The sequence below is a fragment of the Spinacia oleracea genome, chromosome 5, assembly GCF_020520425.1.
Source record: "Spinacia oleracea cultivar Varoflay chromosome 5, BTI_SOV_V1, whole genome shotgun sequence".
Taxonomy (NCBI): domain Eukaryota; kingdom Viridiplantae; phylum Streptophyta; class Magnoliopsida; order Caryophyllales; family Amaranthaceae; genus Spinacia; species Spinacia oleracea.
The window spans coordinates 8,130,017-8,151,925 of NC_079491.1; the positions used below are offsets into that span (position 1 = coordinate 8,130,017).

Consider the following 21,909-nt stretch of genomic DNA (forward strand, 5'->3'; position numbering starts at 1 on the left):
CGACCATTCCCAAGCAAGGAAAAAGGCCCACGGCCAGGCCTAGCCGGTGCACGATGTTACGTGTCCTCCTATACTACTCTCAATTCTCAAATAAGAGTTACACCCACACCCCCAATAAATAAACAAGGAGAATATGAAGAATTCTTTCAATGTGAAACTCTCTTATTTTACAAATTTACAATCTTTTCTTTTGTGTTTCCCAACAAGAACTTCCAACATGGAGTACCCGACCTGCTGATCTGTTGACCCAACAAAAATGAACCCGATAAATTTCTGATTTTCTAAAATATAAACGGACCGGGTACCCAATCCGATAAAGTATTAACCGGGTCTGTTGGTTGGATAAAAGGGCTTTTTGTTTTTATGAAAGCGTATATCAAGAACCCACTAAAAAAAAGTTGAGCACCTTTTGAGTTTACTGCCATAGGCATTGTTCGGGTAAGTAAAGGTATCCTTTCTAATTCAGTTTACGATTGATATAAACTACGCAGTACGGAGTATATAACTATGTTTTTGGTACAAGCTTTAGAGTGGTCAACTATAATGATTCGAACTGGCTAACCAACTAACTGAACTAACATTATTCATATTACATGATCCTAATTTTTCGGGATACCATTTGTCAATTAGATTATAATTCGTCAAAATAAAGATATTGGGAAAAAAAAGGAACAAAAGAGAGATGCACATGAACATCATTATTTAAGATTCAATAAGCAAGTTCAAGAAATATTGTTGAAGCTGCATGGAATCACTTGTACAACTCCTTGAATCTTCTGCAGGCTTCAAGAATATTATCCCTGTGACCAAAGGCACTAACACGGACGAAACCTTCGCCACCGGGCCCGAACCCACTACCCGGTGTGGTAACCACATGAGTCTTTTCAAGAATCTCACTGAAAACATCCCACGAACTTCGGCCAGGAAAGTGTACCCATACATATGGCGCATTCGTCCCTCCATATACGTTAAAACCGAGGGACTTGAATGTATCCACTATTATCTTTGTATTTTCTTTGTAGAAACCAATCACTTCCTTCATCGCCTGCAAAATTAATGTTCAATCAAACATGAACCCTTCTTCGCGTTTGCAATAAATTAAGATGAATTACAATGTTCAAAATATACATAATTTAAGTAGATAGAGAGCAAAGACAATAATAACCGACCTCGAGGCCTTGTGGAGAAAGGCAAGCTAGACCACCTGCTTGGGATATGTTGGAAGCACCATTAAAGCAAGTACATACTATGCGATTAAAATCCTTTGCAACCGGAAATCCATCTGAAAATAAAAGCTCTTTTGGCACAACAGTCCACCCAAGACGAACACCCGTGAATCCAGCATACTTTGAAAACGACGCTGTTTCAATAGCAACCTACCAACACCCACCAACATATATAATATGTTAAAATTTCAAGCTATAAGCCTAGACAAATAACCAGTTTGTAATTTAGTGGAGAAATTTAGTTAGTCAGAAAAAATAGGATAAAAAAAACCCACCCCCAACCGTGAAGAGTAACCGAAGCATAAAGTAGGGCTAGAGAGTAGACTAAAACCTCAAGCCAAAGAAAAGCTAGTATTATCTATAAATCAAGGACAAAGGGATGCCCCGAATGAAGCTATTGGTTCTAACTATGCAAAACTGCTATGAAAGAGGAACAATATATATAATAAATACATTCATATCTTGAATATGCAATGTCCTCAATATTTCACCAATTCCTTCCCTTCCATATGCACCACCAAAATGTTATGAGAACCCGACTTTCTACTTGAAAAATCCTCTTTTACGTTGACCTTTGTTCCCAATAAAACCCAGATGTCCTTCACAAGTTATGGTAGAAACCAACAAATTGTGATCTATGACGCAATAAATAACACCTTAGGAAAGTGAAGTAAGAGACCGTTAACTAAATCTTCCTCTTCTTCCTTAACAACATTGTACATCAATAAAGGAAAACCCTGGAAAAAGGACCCATTAAACCAAGAAGACAAGGTAAACTCTATCTTGTAAGGGAAAGAATATTGGTCCTACTCTGAAATATCTTATAAATGGCCCCTTGTTCCTCCATAAGTTTGCGTAATTGACTTGCAAGTACACTGGAAGTTGGAACAACATTTCGATTCAGCCCTCCTTAAGTAAGCTTCTCCAGTTCGCTACGTGCCTATTCTAAGGGATTCAAGAGTTGATATCTGTGACACAATTTTGTGATGTGTCAGAATTGAGTTGTCTATCTTGCTTCCTAATCCCTATGTTGCAACTCTATAGTCTTCCCAATCAGCACAAAGAAGTTGATTGTTGCTGACGTGAACAACTAATGGAGAATATCACAGCTAGAATTCGAATTTGGCAATCTAGAAATATCTCCTATGCAGGGAGACTGGTCCTGATCAATTCGGTTCTAATGAGTATTCACGTATATTGGGGTCAGATTTTCTTACTTCCCAAAGCTGTCCTTAGAAAGATCGTATCAGTTTGCAGGGCTTTCCAATGGTCGGGAGATGTAGCTAGCACTAAAACGGGGTATGTGAGTTGGGATAAGATGTGTGATGCGAAGAAAGCAGGTGGGTTGGAGCTTCGAAACATTCTTCTGTGGAACAAGGCAGCCATTGGTAAGCTAGTATGGAACATTGCTCAGAAACAAGATTCATTGTGGTTGAAATGGGTAAGTGAAGTGTATGTGAAGCAAAACGACTGGTTGGGATTTGAAGCTCCTAAAACTGCTAGTTGGAGCTTGAAGTGTATCTGTAAGGTTTAACAGGAAATAGTTCAGAAAATCAGATGTGATACCTCGAATTTGAGTTAGAAATACTCCATTTCGAAGGTTTATAATCTGCTGCAAGGGCCTGGCAATGTTCTGAACTGGTCTTTTTTTGGACTAGAAATGTGATCCCCAAACAGTCTTATCCTCTGGTTAGTGATGCTGAATAGGATTCAGTCTCGTACCAGATTGAAGCACCTCGGAATAGCTGATACAGATGATTGTGTGATCTGTGGGAATTTCCCAGACACAAGGATCACCTCTTTGGCTACTGTGAATATGTTTCAAAGAGGTTATGTTATGGCTGAACATCCCTTATACTCTTATAGAACTGTAGGGATTGGTACTCTGTGTAACTGGATCCGAGATGGGTATAAAGCTTCAAAATGGAGAAAAGGGGTGCTTATGGCTGCTGTTGCTGCTACAGTCTACTTGATTTGGCAAACGCTTAATAGAGGCTATTGGAATCATTCGATTTTTAATGTAGATAATACTGTAAATGCTGTTAAATTTCTTGTTAAAAACAGAAGCATACACATGTTAGGAAAGAGGATAAGTAGGACAGATAGGGAATGGACTGACAAACTCTCAGGTTTTTTGGTTGTATAGGTGTTATGTTTTCCCCAAGCTCTCCTTAAGGGTGCCTCCTAGAGGGTTCGTTTTGGTGAGCTAACCTATGGGGTTTTGTTTCGAGCTTCTTAACATACTTTACTCTTACCCAAAAAAAAAAAAAAAACTCTATAGTCTATAAGAGGGCTCCTAGGTGGCTAGGAGTCATTTAAGTGGTTCGAATTTTATTTATAACAATAAAATCTCTATATCCAAAGAAAAACAAAAATGTAACCACATTAATACATATAATTATTTACAACAACCTTCAAATACTCTCTCAACATCATAACTAATTAAAGAGAGAGACTTGCTATTTGGTAGCTGTGTTGCACAGAAATGTAGATGTTACAGATCATTCAGAAACAAGTTAATAGTTTCAACATCTAGCGAAAAGTTTCAGAAATAGAAGGAAACAACAAAAAGGGAAATTGTGTTTCTCGCTCAAAGGATAGCCCATTCACTAGGGGAAAAAACCCAGCCCTGCGATCTCCAGTGATCTCCTCCATGTTTATTTGTGGCCTAATCCGAAAGAACGAGGGGGGTAAAAAAAGGGCAAAGAGCAATGGACCTTAGTCAATAGTGAATATGTGAGCCTCCCAATTTACTTTATCTTAATCTCCTTCACACCAAACTTTTTTGGTGGTTTCAGCAGGGGGGGGGGGGGGGACGGTAAATTCACGCAATTATCTAAATAATATTTCAGCTTGTATCGCAACACCCAATTTACGTCTGTTCCGTGTAGCATAGGTTGGTAGTAACCAGTAAAAATGGTAAGGGTACTCTAGTTTCAGGAAATTAAGTGCAAGAAACTCCTAAAAAGAAAGTGCCATTATATCATGTCAGCTTACCTCCTTGGCTCCAGGAATTTCATAAATTGAGCGTGGGCTGTCATCTGAAATGTACATTGCATATGCAGAATCATAGACAATGATTGACCCATTGTCCTTAGCAAATTGTACCAATTTGGTTAGTTGCTCTCTTGTTGCAGCGGCACCAGTAGGATTGTTTGGTGAACAGAAAAAAATAATCTCCGTCTTGCCAACAGTAGACAGATCTGGAAAGAAGCCATTCTCAGGAATACACCTCATGTACTCAATTTTACCATACTTTTCGGAATCCTTCTGATACTGTCCTGTTTGGCCCATTATAACACTCGAGTCTACATACGCCTGCAAACCAAAATACATTTTTTAGATGATTAATGTGAAATTAGAAATACGAATTGAGGAATATACTCCTGTCCCTAAACACTTCTTTTAATTAGTCCAATCAATTTTTTCTATTCCCACCACACCAACAGACTATTGGTTAAACCTCACCCATCAATTATTAAGTACAAAACTCTTCCTCCACAGCGAAGGATAAACATGTTAGCAAAACATAATAATCCTATTTAACAATGTAGGTTGCCGGACTTGACACTTACCACAACCAGAAGGTCATAAATAAAACTCCCTTCATCTGGAATTATTGAATCGTTTTAACTATTGAGATTTAAGACCCTTTCATTCACAAACAAGTACCAGTATATGCACATTTCGAGATGTAGGTACTCATTCATCACAACAAGAAGTAGGTTTACAGTCGATACAGTGTTACCTAATTCTTTAACCGCCCCACGAACCGCGAACCGAAAAGGCGAATTATAACATGAAAGTGGTACAATTTTGGACTAGTTTAGCAAATTATGTAGCGAATTGCGAACCCGTACGCAATCTCATACTAGCGAATCATGTAACAGTGAGTCGATATATCATACTGAGTATTGTTTTGAATGCTGACATATAGTAAGGTTTAACTACAAGGCTCAATTTGCTACACCGAATATAAATTTCCTTATTCCATGAGAAAAGGCAAACAAGTAATAACCTTGGCAACACAAGAAAGGGCAAAAGGGCACTAATGACTCTATACATGTAAGCAGCTGATGGCAACTACAATAACGGTAGCTGAAGGACGTTAAGAAACTTGGAAGCTTAGGCCACCATGGGATCATTAAAACTGAAGGATCTCAAAATCCAAAATAGCCAGAAAACCACCTGGTATAACCATACACACAAGATTGACATGATTTAGGTCATACGAGTAATTAGAAAACAATTTGTCTAACACCTGAGTGCAATTGACAATACTAAAGAATCGGACACGACTCACATCCTGTAGGTTACATTTGCATTCACCAGCAAACAACCACTTTAACCAAAAAGCCCAAGGGAAAGTGAAGCCTTGAAGACTCGATTACGGAGTATCATATAAAAATAATGGTTAAATTTTGTTTTAAAAAGTCAATGTGTATTATTTCAAAATGGAGCGATATGATAGAACCATAGAACTAAATAGCCACTTAAAGGTAAGATCTCCTCATTCTCATCAACTACATGAAATAGATAGATCCAAACAGTAAATATGAGAGCTTTACACTGAAACATAACATACTGGGTATGATGGGTCTTGCACGGCCATTGTGACATCTGATCCAAAAAGCATCTGTCAGAAGAAAATAGTAACAATTCATCAGACTAATGAACAAAAGAATGGGACAGAGCCTGAGCTACTCAGACTATTCAACACAATCTTCTTTAAATTCTTCCCAGAGTTTTCACATTTTTTTCCATTCTTGTTGTTTCCTATACATTACATTCTCCCGTCATCCAGAAAAGATGCCACATTTCCAAAAACAGATTATGAACGGATTCTCAAACAAATCATATATTATGAGAGGTTGGAACAATGTGACAATCAATTCTAGACAGAGGGACACACGTCTGATAAGTGATAACTCATCAAAAATCAGTCTCAAGCTTACATAGACTATAACTAACCTGAAGCCGCGCTATGTCACACTTAGCTCCGTCTGAGACAAATATATCGCCCTCTTCGATCCCAAGGCCTCCATAATATGTTGAAGCAATTGCAGCTCTTACTTTCTACAGATAAAACTAGTGTTGGTCATCTTTGCACACATATGCAGTGAAAGTATAACAAAAGGAACAAGCATAGTATGAACGTTGGAACATTCAACAAAGGATTTCATCCAGTTAATCACATGACATCACAATGTATTCTACCCTTTGCTTATTTTATTGAGCAAGGTAGTGTTAAGATGCTATGCAGTAAGCAATCAGGCGTAAAATGAGTATAATTAGCAAGCAATAGCACTTGTAGCAGTTGTGTATGTGGTCCTTCCAGCTGTAGCTTATTTTGTTCTTTTCCTAGGTTGATTCTATGTCATGACATGTGTACTAGGTTAAGGTAAGGGCACAGAATGAATGTGTGCTACTGCCACTACTTAAAGGGCTGCGCCGCTCTACTGTTGGTGACCACAAAATGAATGAAATAGTGAGCTTGCTTGAGTTTTCATGGAGTATTACAAACTTTACGCAAATGTCTTCATGGTAACAGAGCCAGGTTCATCCAAATCAATCTGAAGTTAAATATCTGTTTCACTTACTTGCGTATTGTTCTGTTTCCATGCAAAATCCTTAATATTGTCTTAGTATTTATATAATATCCTAGCTGCGGTGATTATACTCTGAAATTTTAGATCTTTAAAGTTTGGTGTTGATGAAAGTTTAAATCTTTAAACTCTAAAAGTCATGTCAACCATAGAAATAAATAGTCCTCTATATTTACATCCTTTTGAAGGGAGTAATACAGTCCAGATAGAAAAGTTGCAGGGAAGTGGAAACTATAGGGCCTGGAGTAGATCATTTGAAATTGGTCTAGGTTCAAAGAGAAAGCATGGTTTCTTAACTGGAGCTGTGAAAAGAGACCCTGATAACAATGTAAAGCAAGATGCTTGGGATACTTGTAACAATATGGTCATTTCATGGATTATTTCCAATGTTTCAGACTCTATAGAGAAGTCTATTATGTTCATGAATGAGGCCTCTCAGATTTGGAAACATTTAGAACAGAGATTTTCTGTAATAAATGGGTCAAGAAAGTACAAGATTTGCAAAGATATATTTGAGACTAAGCAAGGTGGAAAGTCTATAAATGACTTATTTCACTGTTATGAAAACCTTGTGGAAAGAGCTTGAGTCAATGAACACCCTGCCACCCATTACAAACCTCACCACTGAAATCACTGCCTTCCTCAAGGAGTTGCAGCAACAACAAGAAGAGTTAAAACTGTTCCAGCTTTTGAATGGACTAGATGAGTCCTATTCATCACATAGAAGTTTGCTGATGTACACAGTTGCCAGTTGTGGAGGGAGCCTGTAGCATGCTACAGCAAGAAGAGCCACAGAGAGAGGCTCTGAAATCTGTCAAAGAAGAATCAGATTCCTCAGCTATGTTTAGTAAGGGAACTGACACATGCACAGCATGTGGTAAGACAGACCATATTAGTGAGAAATGCTGGACAAAAAGACAGCAGAAACAAGCCTCGAGATGGTCATACTTTTACTCCCAATAATAGAGGTGGCAGGGGAGCAAGATGGAGTAGAGGAGGAAGAAATGGAAGGGGTGGAAGAACCTCAGCAAACTCTGCAGCAACTACAGATACAGTAACTGCAGGACTGACACTCCAACCAATTGAGCAATTCTCGAAGATGCTGCCCAGTTCAAGCCGTACAAGAAATGGATTTGGTGATACAGAAGCTGATGAAGAAATCGGGTGAGCTGCCATTTTTGCTGACACTTTGGAAGGAGAGTGGATATAGAATTATAGACTCGGGGGCATCCGACAGGAAGCCTGAACCAACTTGTTGAGGCTGATAAGGTGCACAGTGAGCATAAAATCAATTTGCCAACTGTGGAGACAGCCACAATTTCTCACAGAGGTAAAGTGATACTAAAAATTGGAGTAGAACTGAAGAAAGTCCGATATGTGCCATCATTCACGCATAATCTGCTTTCTGTGCAAAGATTGACACAAGATGGGGGATATAAAGTGATATTCCACTCAAAATATTGTGCGACTCAGAATCCAAGAAACAATGATGTGATAGGTTTGGGCAGAGCTGATAGAGGTTTGTATTACCTCATGAATGAGCCACTGCAGACTGAAAGCAAGTACAAGCATTGAGAGCAATACAACAAAAGGAAGCAGCAAAAATGCAATGAATGCAACAACAAAATTCACAGAATTGCCTGAAGTGGTAAAGAATGTGGATAAACTCAGTGGATTAACTTTGTGGCACTACAGATTGGGGCATGCTCCTTTAGAAAGAATTGATGGCCTTAAAGGGTATAAAAGAAGGGAAAATTATGTGTGTCTTACTAGTCCTCTCGAGAAGTTCACTAAGCTTCCATATCGAAGCAGCAATTTGAGAGCAAGTGAAGCATTTGATCTATTACACATAAATGTATGGGGGGCCCTATAGAGTGTCAAGAACGGAGAAATAACTGATACTTTCTCACTTTGGTAGATGACTTTAGTCGTGTCATGTGGGTGCACTTACTGGTGCATAAGTCAGATTCCTTTCAAGCCATTGAAGACTTTGTAAAAAAGGCAAAAACTCAGTTTGGAAAGGCAGTCAAGGTGAATGCATTGGAATTCCAAGATGAAAATCGCAACAAGTTCTTCAGTGACTTGGGAATAATACATCAAATTTCTTGTGTGGGCAGGCCACAACAAAATGGAAGGGTGGAAAGAAAGCATAGAAACATCCTCGAGATGTCAAGAGTTCTCCGTTTTCAGGCAGGACCGCCACTGAAGTTCTGGTTAGATTGTGTTCTTGCAGCAACTTACCTGACAAACAGACTGCCAACTCATCTCTTGGGCTACAAGACTCCTTATGAGGTGTTGTTTAAAACCAAACCTGATTACAATAATCTGAGAGTATTTGGTTGTCTTGCTATGGCCTCTAACCCAAGTAGAACTGCAGATAAGTTTAGTGCTAGAAGCATTCCATGCTTGATGCTAGGTTATGCTAAGAACAAAAGGGGGAGCTGAACTTGATAACAAACTCTGTCTTAGAAAGTAGAGATGTCAGGTTTTATGAGTCCATTTATCCCTATAAATTATTTAAACCTAGCTCAAGCATGTATGAACCTGACATCAATAACAATCCAACTGTGCTTTCTCCAAACATATGGGATGATACAGAAGGAGGTGTTATTACTCAAACTACAGCAGAAATTCAGCATACGGATGACTGGAGTGATGAAAATGTAAACACTCACACTCAACCTGAGCGTAGAAGGTCCACTAGACCTCATAGCCACCTGTGTGGCACAAGGACTATCATGTAGCTAATTTGTCTTTCACAAATGGTCCTATAAAAATAGAAGACATAACATATGTAGGTGTTACTACAGACTTCCTCTGTTACTTGGCCCAACATGTAAAGACAAATGACCCAACAAACTTCAGGGATGCTAAATCTGAGGCTTGGGTGAAAGCTATGAATGGTGAATTAGATGCTCTAGAGGAAAATCACTTGGGAAATCACTGACCTCCCTTACGGAAAGAAAGCCCCGGGAAATAAATGGCTATATAGAACTAAGTTCAATTCTGATGGCAGCTTAGACAAACACAAGTGCAGATTGGTGGTTCTAGGAAATAATAAAAAATATGGAGTGGACTATGCTGAAACATTTGTACCTGTTGCAAAAATGACAACATTAAGATATCTTCTTGCGGTTGCTTCTGTTAAGAACTAGATAGTACATCAAATGGATGTAAAAATGCCTTTCTTCAGGTTGATTTGCGGAAACTGTGTATATGAAGCTTCCTCGTGGTTATTATGGCAAGGAGGAGAGAATCAAAGTTCAAACTGAAGAGAAGAAGATTGATATGAAGGGAAGTGGATCTAAGGTCTGCAAAGTATTGAAATCTCTTTATGGACTGAAGCAGGCACCAAGACAATGGTTCTCGAAATTGAGCTCAGCTTTGAAGGAGTTTGGGTTCAATCAATCCAAAAACGATTACACAATGTTTACCAAGAGTTAAAAAGGTGCATTGACTGTAATCTTGATTTATGTGGATGACTTACTGGTTGCAGGAATCAACATGCAAAAGGTTCAAGAAGCAAAAGAGTTCCTATCATCAGAATTTCGCATGAAAGACATGGGAAAGTTGAGGTATTTCTTGGGACTTGAAGTTGGCAGAAATGAGCAAGGCATGTTCTGTTGAATGTGTACAAGATGAGAAATGTCAGAACTTTGAAGCTGTCTATGGACCCCCATGTAAAACTTAGTGCTGAAAGTGAGTACCTCTTCCTCATGCTAAACAATATCAGAAGTTGGTGGGAAAGCTGATCTACTTGACTATAACAAGACCAGACATTGCTTTCACAGTTCATGTGTTAGTAAATTCATGCACAAACCCACTGATGTGCACCTTCAAGCAGCAAAACGGGTCCTAAGGTACCTAGCAGGCTCAGTTAATCAGGGTATACTCTTGGCTAGTGATTCCAATGTGAAACTTGCTGCTTACTGTGATAGCTATTGGGCTGGCTGCTCAACCACTAGAAGATCTACATCAGGCTTTTGCATTCTTCTTGGCAAAACGACAATTTGCGGTTGCAAGGGGTACTGCCGAAGCTGAATACAGGGAAATGGCTCTCAACGCTTGTGAAGTGACGTGGCTCAAACAATTGCTAAGAGATCTGGGCCTAAAAAATGAAACTGTTATTCCCATTATGTGTGATAATCAAGCTGCTCTTGCCATCTCTGCCAACCCAGTTCACCATGAAAAAACAAAGCATGTTGATATAAACTGCCATTTCATTCGAGACAAGACAGTTGAAGGAGTCATTCAGCCTACGCATATACCATCTTTTCACCAAGTTGCAGATGTCTTTACCAAAGTTTTACCCACACATCAACAGTCCAAGTTACTGAGCAAGCTTGGAGTTCAGTCAGGCATGCCAGCTGTAGCTTATTTTGTTCTTTTCCTAGGTTGATTCTATGTAATGACATGAGTACTAGGTTAAGGTAAGGGCACATAATTAATGTGTGCTACTGCCACTATTTAAAGGGCTGCGCCGCTCTATTGTAGGTGACCACAAAATGAAGGAAATAGAGAGCATGCTTGAGTTTTCATGGAGTATTACAAACTTCACGCAAATGTCTTCATATTTAGGAATTAGGACAAACACACAAAAGCTAAGAAAATACAGAATTGGGAGTAAAGTGATAACCTTTTCACCCTGTTCAGCTCCATAACCGCTATAACCGTCGAGTGTGGAGAGATCATGAGCTCTCTACAATATCCATACATAAACACCAAAAAAACACCCTATGAGACAAACATAACATAAAGTATATACAAGTTGCGAAAAGAGGAAGCCAACCTTAGCCATAGCAGATGTAATGACGTCAGGAATAGGCTCAGTAGTGTCACCAATTCCAAGGCTTATGACTTGAGCATCTGGATATTTCAACATGTGTGCGCTTCTTCTTCTACCAATCTCAGGGAAGAGATAACCAGCTTCAAGCTTTGCCATATTCGGGTTTCGGGAGACCTTGCTTGTGTAAGCTGGAATTTCTCAAAATTAAAACACATTTCAATTTTCAGAATTAATAAATTAATTAACCTAATTGGACGATGATGATGATGAACAAGTGAAATTGAAATACCAGTCTGTTGAGCAGGTGGAGTTGCAACACATTTAACAACCCCGGCATTCTTAACTCTAACACCAACTATCTGAGCTCTGCAACAATTAATATCAATCAATCTCTATATCAACAACAGCAACAACAAGGAAACAACAATGACAACAACAAAAACAACAACAGCAGCCATAACAACAACAACAACAACAACAACAACAACAACAACAACAAAAGAAAGCAAACCTTGAAGAAGTGATATTTGAGTGAGCAAAGAAAGAAGACGAAGAAGACGAAAGAGGGGCAGACGCAATTAATTGATGATTCGTTACTGACATTTTCAAAGTTGGTGGAGAATTTATCGACGCCTGGCACTTCTATCAGAATCAGAGAGTGAGACTCGCAAATTCACAACTAAAGTCTAGAAGACTAGAACCCTATATGGCTATATGGTTTGACCCATTTTGAGAAACACAAGTATTTGGCCATTTTATATGGTTTGGCCCATTTTATTCTTTTGAAACTAAAGTTTGACCCATTTTATGATACGAAGTACTCCGTATACTTTCTAATTCTCGCTCTTTTAGGGGGTTTTTAAACGACGTCCGCGTTTTCCTAAAAATGCCCGTATTTTATGTGTAAAAATACACATTTGCCCTCCTATACTCAATCTCTCTTCACCCCATTAACCCCTTCTTACCTCACCCTCCCTTAATTCCGGCCAAGCAAAGCATGAAATTTACATCACTGAAATCTGGTGGCCGTGGTTTACATCACTCTCCATTAATTAAAATTTACATCACTGCACCCACCACCGCTAAATAATTATAATCTCCCTCCGTATCTCGTTCCTCCTAAACAATCTATCCTATTTTAAATCAAGAAACAAGAATCCTAGAAAAATAAAAATAAGATTTATTTAATGAAAGAAGTCGTTAGATCAATATACAGTGATTGAATAATTACCCAAAAACAAAATTGAAAGAAGTGAATTAACCGACTAAGCAAGCCGCCACCACCACAGTCATTCTCATCGAAGGTAAGAAAATTGCAAGTTTTTTTATTTAATGTCGATCGCGCACAGGTATCCCAAACCCACCCTCCTTTGCTCTGTTTTTTCCGTCCAAATGATTTTTTTATTATGGTTGCACATGGGTGCCGCCCAGAATTGGCGACCCTGGCCAGGGTTGTGCCGCCTAGAAAAGGCGGTACAACCATGGCCAGGGCCACCAATTCTGGGCGACACCCCTGTTTTTTTTATAAAAAAAGTTCGAAAATTTTAAAAAAATTCAATCACCATCAATCCATCATTGAGGTTTATTTTAAAAAAAATCATTCGTACGTGTATCATGCTAATCAAATCGTCAACTACCTAAATGTACTCATGTATAAAATGTACTCATGTATAAAAGGAACCAAATTTGTGCATTAATTTTTTTTTTTAACTTCCTGCCGCCCGGAATTGACGGCCTAGGGCCATGGTGTGCCGCCCAGGAAAGGCGGCCGCCGCCATGGCTCAACCGTCCTAGATATGCGGCTGAGCCATGGTGGCGGCCGCCTTTCCTGGGCGGCACACCATGGCCCTAGGCTGCCAATTCCGGGCGGCAACAATCATCCATAAATAAATAAATAAAATCAACGTAACGTAACTGAAACTGTGAAGATGGTGGTGCGTGGTGGATGGTGGTGCGGTGCAGGTGGATGGTGGTGCGTGGTGGATGGTGGTGCGGTGAAGGTCAGGTGAATGGGTGGTGATGATGGTGAAGGGACTGTGAGGATGGTGAAGAGACGGTGATGGTGTTTGAAGATGAAAGGTGGTGCCGGATTTTGTCGCCGGACAATGGAATGGGTTGCCGGAATAAGGGAGGGTGAAAGCTTGAGGTGGGCTAGAGTTTTATAAGGGCATAACGGTTCTTTCACGTAAAATATGCGGGTGTTTTTAACGAATGAGGACGTCGAATAGCGATACACCTCTTTTATCCCATTCTTATTTACAAATATTCATCCGTCCCAAATTACTCGTATTGGAAAATGGATAATATAACAAATAATCTGGGACGGAGAGATTATAAAGTAATTGTGAGGAGGGGGACTGATACGAGACAAAACGGGAAGGATGTATTATGCCTTTTCGGCAAAGATACGAGACCAAACAGGGAGGATACATTATGCCTTTCGGTAAATTTTGGGGTTTGCACATCTTTCAAAGCCTAATTAAAGGCAGTTGATCATGGTATAAAACTTGTCATGAGAATGGGAGTGAAAAAGTTAATGTTACAATGGACAATCAAACGGCACTACTTCCAATTCAAGGTTCAGAACCTTACGGTGGAGATTGTACACACATTATGCATAATTGACGACACTTAGTTGGAAATAGTAATTGGAAAACAACCTTCTTTCACTGCTTTAGAGGAGGGAATAGAGCGGCAGATTGGTTAGATAATAATAGTGTTAATCAAGGATCGAAGATGGAAATTATGCAAATTCCCCCACTTGAATTGGGTCGCATTCTTCATGAGGACGTAATTGGGATGACCTTGACACGACTAGTTAGTACCTGTTTTTTTTTTGTTTTTTTTTGCTTTTGGGCTTTGCCCCCCTTTGTACCCAAAAGGCCAAAACGAAATTGAATGTAATTTTTTGTTTGTAATGTTCACCCTTTGTTCAACATCAAAGCATCAGGTAAACCTTCACAATTGTTTTTCTTATATAGCAATTAATTTTTAACGATTTTTTCATGAAATACGTCTCGGTTTTAAATTAATTCTTGGAATACTCTCAAGTTTTCAAAAATCACTAAGACTAGATCCTCTTCCCCTTATTTTATTACTCTTTAGAACAACCCAAATCAGACAAATTAAGTTTCATTGACACCATTTATAATCAGTTACTGAATATATCGTTAGGTGTATACGAATAATAGACCGGCCGCCGGGTTATAATGGAAAAAAAGACTTTGGAGGCGGTGTTTATGAAGCCGGTGGTGTCCGCTCTCCAGGAAGAAGAGAAGTTGGGTCTGAAATCTCTAATGGGCCCAAGTATGGTCCATGTTTATTTATTGCACAATTGACAATTGTCTCAATTTTTCAAATCCAAATCTTCCACATTTGTGCTACATTCTTGACTTAGAAACCGATATAGAAATAGAAAGGGGTCCATATGGATCTGATGCTGTTATGTAATGTGTGGTGTATAATATGAAAGCAACATGGCATATTATGGGAGTGGTATTGGTATTTGCCATTTGTGCCTCCATCGGCCGCTTTGTAGCTCATTATACACCAAAAGAACATTCGAATGCTACAAACTAATTTAAATGGCAAGAAAATACGATGTACAAGACTTATTAATAACATACGGAGTACTAGTTATGGTATGGTTGATTGAATAAGAAATTAATACGAACTGTTAAATTTCAGAGAAATATGAAATGGGTCTGGGCAACCCGATAAGGAGGAGGAGAGTTCGGTCCACTTATAAGTCCAATAGAGGTTTCACACTAAAAGCAATTGGCAATAGTAGGAGTGACTCCACAAGCTTATAAGGTGGTATTTTCTCTCCTTTTTCTTCAACATGGGATAATTCACATGTGGACAGTGTCTCAAGTCTCAACACGAACAATAATTGAGTAGAGAACATGGTTGATTGAATAAAAAATACAAATACTCGTGGTAGTTAAGAATCCTAACACTTTAAAAAGCACAAACTTCACATTACTATTGCAGCAATAGTGTGATGCCCATTTTACCCTCACCCATCTCTATTTACTACTCCTTTGCCATTACACCAAGATCGTGACACGTTGCAGCATCCACCGCCCTTCTTTTTCTTCTTCTCTCTCTTCCGTCTTCAGCTCTTGGTAACTTCCCTTCCTCATTTTTTTGGGGGTTGCCTTCTCTCTTCCGCCCTTTCGGTCCTTCCATGTCTGATCTTCCTTTCATTTTTCCGGAAAATCTAGGGTTTCTTCCAATGATTTTCAGTTCCTCGCCGAAGGCGGAGAAGGGAAGGGAATGGAAGCGCAGAGTTTTCGGGAATTCTTGACGGCCGAGAGAGTGAAAGTGGTGATGATGCTGGCGTTAGCTCTTGCTCTCTGTATTGCTGATCGTGTTGTTATGCCTGTCTCCATTGTCCATCTTTCTCAATCGCATGGTTGGAGCCGAGCATTTGCTGGTGTTGTTCAGGTCTATGTTCTTTGATTGCTCGAATATTAATCTTGGCATTTTAAGCTTTCAGAATTCATTTTGAGCTATTTAAACTTTTAACAATTCTCCAGGTTTCGATTGATTGATTAATTCTTTTGCAAGTAGTGTAACATACATGAATTAATAGTTACTTGAAATTGCTTTCACTGGTGACATAATTGAACATTGTTTATGAAGTTTTATGCGTTGAATGAACCTTCTTTGTCAAACTTTGTCCAGTTACTAAGCATTTAGCAGTTCCCGGATTTGTGTTTGAATTCGTCATAGTTTGAATTTGTTTGTTGCTCATTTGGTTATTAGTAGGGGGTTCTAGCTCCCAATGATACCACTTTAATGGAAAAGAATTTAAAGTTCAGTTAGGGATTGAGAACTTCAGGATTCAACTGCAAAATTATGGAGACTTGGACTGATATAGCAATTCTTTATCAAAGAAATTGAGTAATTTTCTATGTAGGAGAATGGATATATGGTAGAATGCCCTTTGTCCCTTACATCACTCTTATCGTTCATTGTCTTCTCACAATAAAATAAAATTTGCTTATGTGCCTGAATATATAATTTCGTGGGCCAATCAGTGATAATGACGAGGCTTGTGTCTTGCTAGAATTTTTTACGACTTGTTAACCGATGTGGAGTTTTTCCTGACTATATGTTTAATTGGGGATATATGTCCTCCTCTTTTTTTTCTTATTGACTTTAATGTCGTATGTATAAAGTTGCAGAATGTTGTTAGGTTAATCAATTTGGTATTGGATCTAACTGAGTAATTGTTTTATGTGGAGATGTTAGTTGGGTGAGTTTTGATTTTGAACTGAATTTTAACTAAAATTTTATGTCTTTTCTCTTAAAAAATTGATATAGGGTACAAACAGAGTCTACAATACAACGATTCTCGAGCACAAGAAGTCGTTGAATCGGTTGGTCGTTGATGAAGCCACCAATGATGACAAATTGACAATGCAATTGCAATTGTTGCTATGCTCCTGGTGCAACAGAAACGTTTCATAAAATACTTTTCTAATCAAGGTATAACTTTTATCATTGTTGTGTTTTTATTTAGTTATGTTGTTACAATTTCTGTTGTTTCTATTCTTACATTTTCTATTTGAGGTTCCAAGTTTGTTACGGTTATAGGAATTTATGTCTATTGAAGAACATCATATGTAATCAAGTCCGAAGACAGTGGCCTTCCATCAACATCCCAAGGGAGTCTTCATATGCATCCAGCCAAATGCATTCAGAGGAGATCGCACATGAAGTTACTCTCCGGAATATTCCGTTCCCAGGAACAAGAAAAAATACAGGCCACAAAGGTTCAAAGAGAAGATCCTGATCCAATTTGTTCAAAGAAGTTATGTAATTTTGAAAATGAAGCTGAAGGTCAGAGTGAATTTGATGATGAAGCTGGCATTGCAACAGAGCTGGACTCTTCTAATAGACAGGAAAGTTCTAGCATGAGCTCTGTCCTGGATGAAGTGTCGATTGGTGCAAGTAGTTTTCAACAACTATAAAATGTCATGGTGAAGGTATAAAGGCTAACTAAAGCACGTGCACTTTCAGTTGATACCTACTTGAACGTATGTATATCATTCTGTAGTATTGTAGGTTTGTTTTCAGTCACTGAACTTGAGAATCTGAAATTTGCACCTTTTTTCTTGAGGGGAGGGGTTGGGTAGGTGGGAGGGGTCATAATATTGTTATCCTTATGGTCCTGTTTAAGCACGCCAGATAGGCAAATATTTGGTCTGATTCTAATTAGTTGAATGTGGATCTAGAAATGCTAATACACTAATCCTCTGCTTATCCGTGTCTTAACACCCGACTAAAAAACGCTATACACTATTTAAAGAGCTATGTTTTGATCTTGAAGTTTTTTATGCAAGATCAGTGTAGAATAATTTTTAAGATCAGCTGCATACTTTTAAGATGAGTTGAAGTTCGCATGTGCTCCAAATGATTTCTCGTAATACCACTCTGCATATTCTGAAACTGATTGACCTTCGCATGTTTTCCAGCTAGATGTAAGGACGAAATTGTGCATAAGAGACAGTCTTTGTCGGCCGGCCAGGAGTGCACAGCGGAGGCATAAGTGTGACGAAATCCCTAATGCTTGTTTTTATTGTTAGATGCTTTTAGCATTGGGTAACTTAATTAGTGAAGTGGAGTGATTGTGTTTCTCTTGGTGCTTCAGAAATGTCCAATGCGCCAACTCCAGCTGTCATCCCGAAGCCAGTTGATGCATCATCTCAGAAGACTAGACGACCACCTCCAAAGGCTCCGTCTTCACAGCCATCCACCGTCAAATCTGACTCTAACCTCCCTTCCACGCCAGCGAAGGGTATGTCATTCCGTGTCTTTGCTTCCATCTTCTTTCTCTCTCTTATTTCACTCTCTGCTACAGTTATATCACCCAACAATAACTAAATCTGGCGGTTGATATCCTTAATTGTGGCTATGATTTTCTCGATTTTCTTCTTTCAAGATTAGATCTCTTTTGATTTTGAAAACTTCTTTAATTGATTACCTCTCCTTATTTGTTTATGGGTTCTAATTCCTGATTTAATTTGTGTGTTGTTGATAGTATTGGTTGGAAGATGCGTTTGATCGCGGTTTTCTCCGAGTCAGATTTATACTGATTTATGGTTGCTTCTGAATTTTTGCCTAGGTTATAATTTATGAATTTGATTTTGATTTTGCTTCCAATTTTTCTGGGTTTGGTTCCAATTTTATGGACCTCAATTTTCCCAGAGTTACTCGTAATTTTCTTAGCGTTATTAATACCGTCCTCACTTCTTTAGGAAAAGTTTTATCTTATATTTCAAGACAGCAAAAGGCAGGATGGAGAGTGGGGACAATTGACATTGTAACTTACCTTCAGGTATATATTTCAATTGTTTCCCGTGCTCACTATAAACAAGAAGAGACCATTAAGTAGAAGAGACCATTTTGGAAGATAGATTTCTAGGTTTGACCTCGATTTCCTCTGTTTAGGATTCATAATTTATTGTTGTGGACAATTTTTTTTTTGGAAAAGTAGGATAAGAGAATCCTTTCCTTTTGAACCCATATCAACTCTGAAATAGATCAACAGAGAAGGAAGTGTTCACATTTTGAAATGATAAATTGAAATATAGACCCCAATTGGTTTAGATATCGATGATTAATTTATTGATTGAAATAGTAATTAGTATTTTATATTATCAGAAGCTAACTTTCATTCTTTTGTATGTGCAGGTTAAGAAAGCACTTAGAGGCATCAAAGCGGAGGTTACTCACACAGGAAATGTACGGAGGAAATACTGAGTATCAGGATTGTCAGCACAACCTACCAGGGAGCTAATGTATTAGCCATTATTCTTTATTCTCATTATCTTCTCCTTAACACTTTCTTGCTTTGTTCCTTATAACTTATTCATATTTTCCGTTTTCTCGACAGTTTCATATTCCCTGTTGATGAGCAAATGAATATGAAGTTTGTGGTTGAGTACTTCCGGGAGGTGTATGGATTTTTCCATATAATACACCCACTTCCCTTGTCTTCAAGTAGGGAGTCAAAAGAAAGTGAATTATTTTCCCATTGAGGTATGTCGTAGATAGTTTTAGTTAAGACTTAAGAACACGTGGCTTTCAGCAGCTTATGTGAATGTTTTACTGATTCTCTGTTTTTCTATGTTCTGTTACAGGCATGATAAATAGTTGGAGGACAAAGATATACAAAGAGATTGAATGATAAGCAAATAACTTCTTTACTCAAAGTTACATGTAGGCGACCATGTGATCAGGAAGAAGATAGGTCCTCTACTTAGTTTCTTTTGTTCTGATTTACTGGTGCATTATGCCTCTAAAGAGCTTTCTCCTATTCTTCAACATGTTCTCCCCAAAAATACCTACTCTATTGTGATGATCATGCATATTGAGTTGAATAACATGCATAAGCTATGTTCATGGCATGAGTATTTTTCTTGCTTTTTCACTGCAGACAGTTCACCATAATGGCTACAACCAAGATCCCCTTGCACAAGAGTTCGGTATAAATTTTTTTTGCGACTTGTTAACCGATGTGGAGTTTTTCTTAACTTTGTGTTTAATTGAGGATATATGTCCTCTCTTTTTTTTATTGACTTTAATGCCGTATGTTTAAAGTTGCAGAATGTTGTTAGGTTAATCAATTTGGTATTGGATCTAACTGAGTAATTGTTTTATGTGGAGATGTTAGTTGGGTTATTAGGGTTTTGGTTTTGAACTGAATTTTAACTGAAATTTTGTGTCTTTTCTCTTAAATAATTGACAGAGGGTACAAACAAAGTCTACGATACAACGATTCTCGAGCACAAGAAGTCGTTGAATCGGTTGGTCGTTGATGAAGCCATCAATGATGACAAATTGACAATGCAATTGCAATTGTTGTTATGCTCCTGGTGCAACAGAAACTGTTCCGGTGTTGTAAAGATGGAAACAATGGGCTTCGAATGAAGGCCCTTTTGTATGTGTTGAAGATCTTGCTTGTTTGAATGAGTAGAGTCCGAATTCACCTGCACAAGAGCAAAGTCACTGGCCTCGGGGGTGTTTCCGAGGAAAGCCCCTCCGATGCCTAAGTAAGAACGATGCTCGGATTCTAGAGAGAAGTTCTCTAGAAGAGTAGTCTTAAGGCGATAAATTGGACGTACCTTGAGGTGTGAGCCTTGGCGGCCTATTTATAGTGTTTGCATAGTAAATGCCCATAGGTCATTTATTGCTTTTGGGCCTTGGGCCTTAATAGATGGCTGACTAGCCATTGGTAGGTTTGATGCTGTTTGTTTAGAGCCATTGGGCTTTGGACTTAGTGGCCCAATTGAGAATCAATTGGGAGCCCAAACAACATGCCCCCCAGACCCGGTCCATTTAGAATTAAATGGGTGGGTTTCCAGCTGTCAGAAGTCCGAAAGTTCCCTCTCTTTTTCGAAAAGGGGTGATTTGCATTGATGACAAGTGTTGGGAGTTGTATTGTGTCTTGGAGATCGTGGGTTGAGGAAGTTGATGCGCCCCTTTTCTTTTCTATAAATATGGGGTGCGTTGCTCTTTTCCAACTTTTACTCCTTCTTTCAAACCCATTCTCTCTCTAAATTCCGGCGATCGCAGTGCAATTTGTTTCTTCAGATCTACGAAATTCGGCCAACTTTAGACTTCGGGAACTTGTGTTGTTCGTTTTATCGGCGAATTCCGCTTCGGAAAAAGGTAATTTGTTTTTGAATTCTCCTCTTTTTCTTCGTTTTTCCTTCTACCCCTCAATCTCAACCCTAGACCGAGAATTCGCGGCCATGGCAAAGAATAGGGGCAAAAGCAAGTTCGTCGTTGGCTCCTCTAGTGAAAGGGAGAACGTGCCTTCGGGAAGGTTACCGAAAACTTCGAGGGGTCGGCCTTCGGAGAGGCCGGTGGAGAGGGTTCGACTGGTTGGGATGCTTCCAAAGATGATGTTGTTGGCGGGTCTAGCGTGTCTGAACGCGCAACTTCTGGTAAGAAAGCTGGTTCTTCGGGTGTGCGCCGCTCTTACCCTGAGTTTCCAGTTCATTGGACTGAAGCTGATCCGCAGGGCAAGTATGCCCCGATTCTGCATGAGACCACTAAGATCGATGGTCCTTTGGAAAAATCGGTCAGTGGTGACTGGTTGGTGGAGGCGAAGCTGGGGAATTACCATCGGAGGGCCGAAGAGTTATACGGAATCCAGCACGCCTTGGGGTACTGGTGCGAGCTTCCCGACCAGGAGCGTCCTCGGGTGACTCATCCGCCGAGGGGGTTCATCTCTGTGTATACTCATCATTTGGAGAACGGTCTCCGCTTTCCT

General features: G+C 39.1%; 1 protein-coding gene and 1 long non-coding RNA gene across 2 annotated transcripts; one reads left to right on the plus strand and one right to left on the minus strand.

Annotated features, from left to right (window-relative positions):
- Positions 1-544: 544 nt before the first annotated feature.
- On the minus strand, positions 545-12,310 carry LOC110788119 (LL-diaminopimelate aminotransferase, chloroplastic). Its single transcript, XM_021992762.2, has 9 exons — positions 12,130-12,310; positions 11,908-11,984; positions 11,622-11,806; positions 11,469-11,531; positions 6,198-6,302; positions 5,812-5,862; positions 4,224-4,544; positions 1,170-1,376; positions 545-1,045 (listed from the first exon to the last, which is right to left on the minus strand). Exons 1-9 carry the CDS (start codon positions 12,219-12,221, stop codon positions 752-754), a joined length of 1,395 nt encoding a protein of 464 aa, XP_021848454.1. The 5' UTR covers positions 12,222-12,310; the 3' UTR covers positions 545-751.
- A 7,016-nt stretch (positions 12,311-19,326) lies between these two features.
- On the plus strand, positions 19,327-19,859 carry LOC130460693 (uncharacterized). Its single transcript, XR_008920701.1, has 3 exons — positions 19,327-19,429; positions 19,525-19,670; positions 19,772-19,859. It is a non-coding gene; the product is annotated as an uncharacterized lncRNA (long non-coding RNA).
- The last annotated feature ends 2,050 nt before the right edge of the window (positions 19,860-21,909 follow it).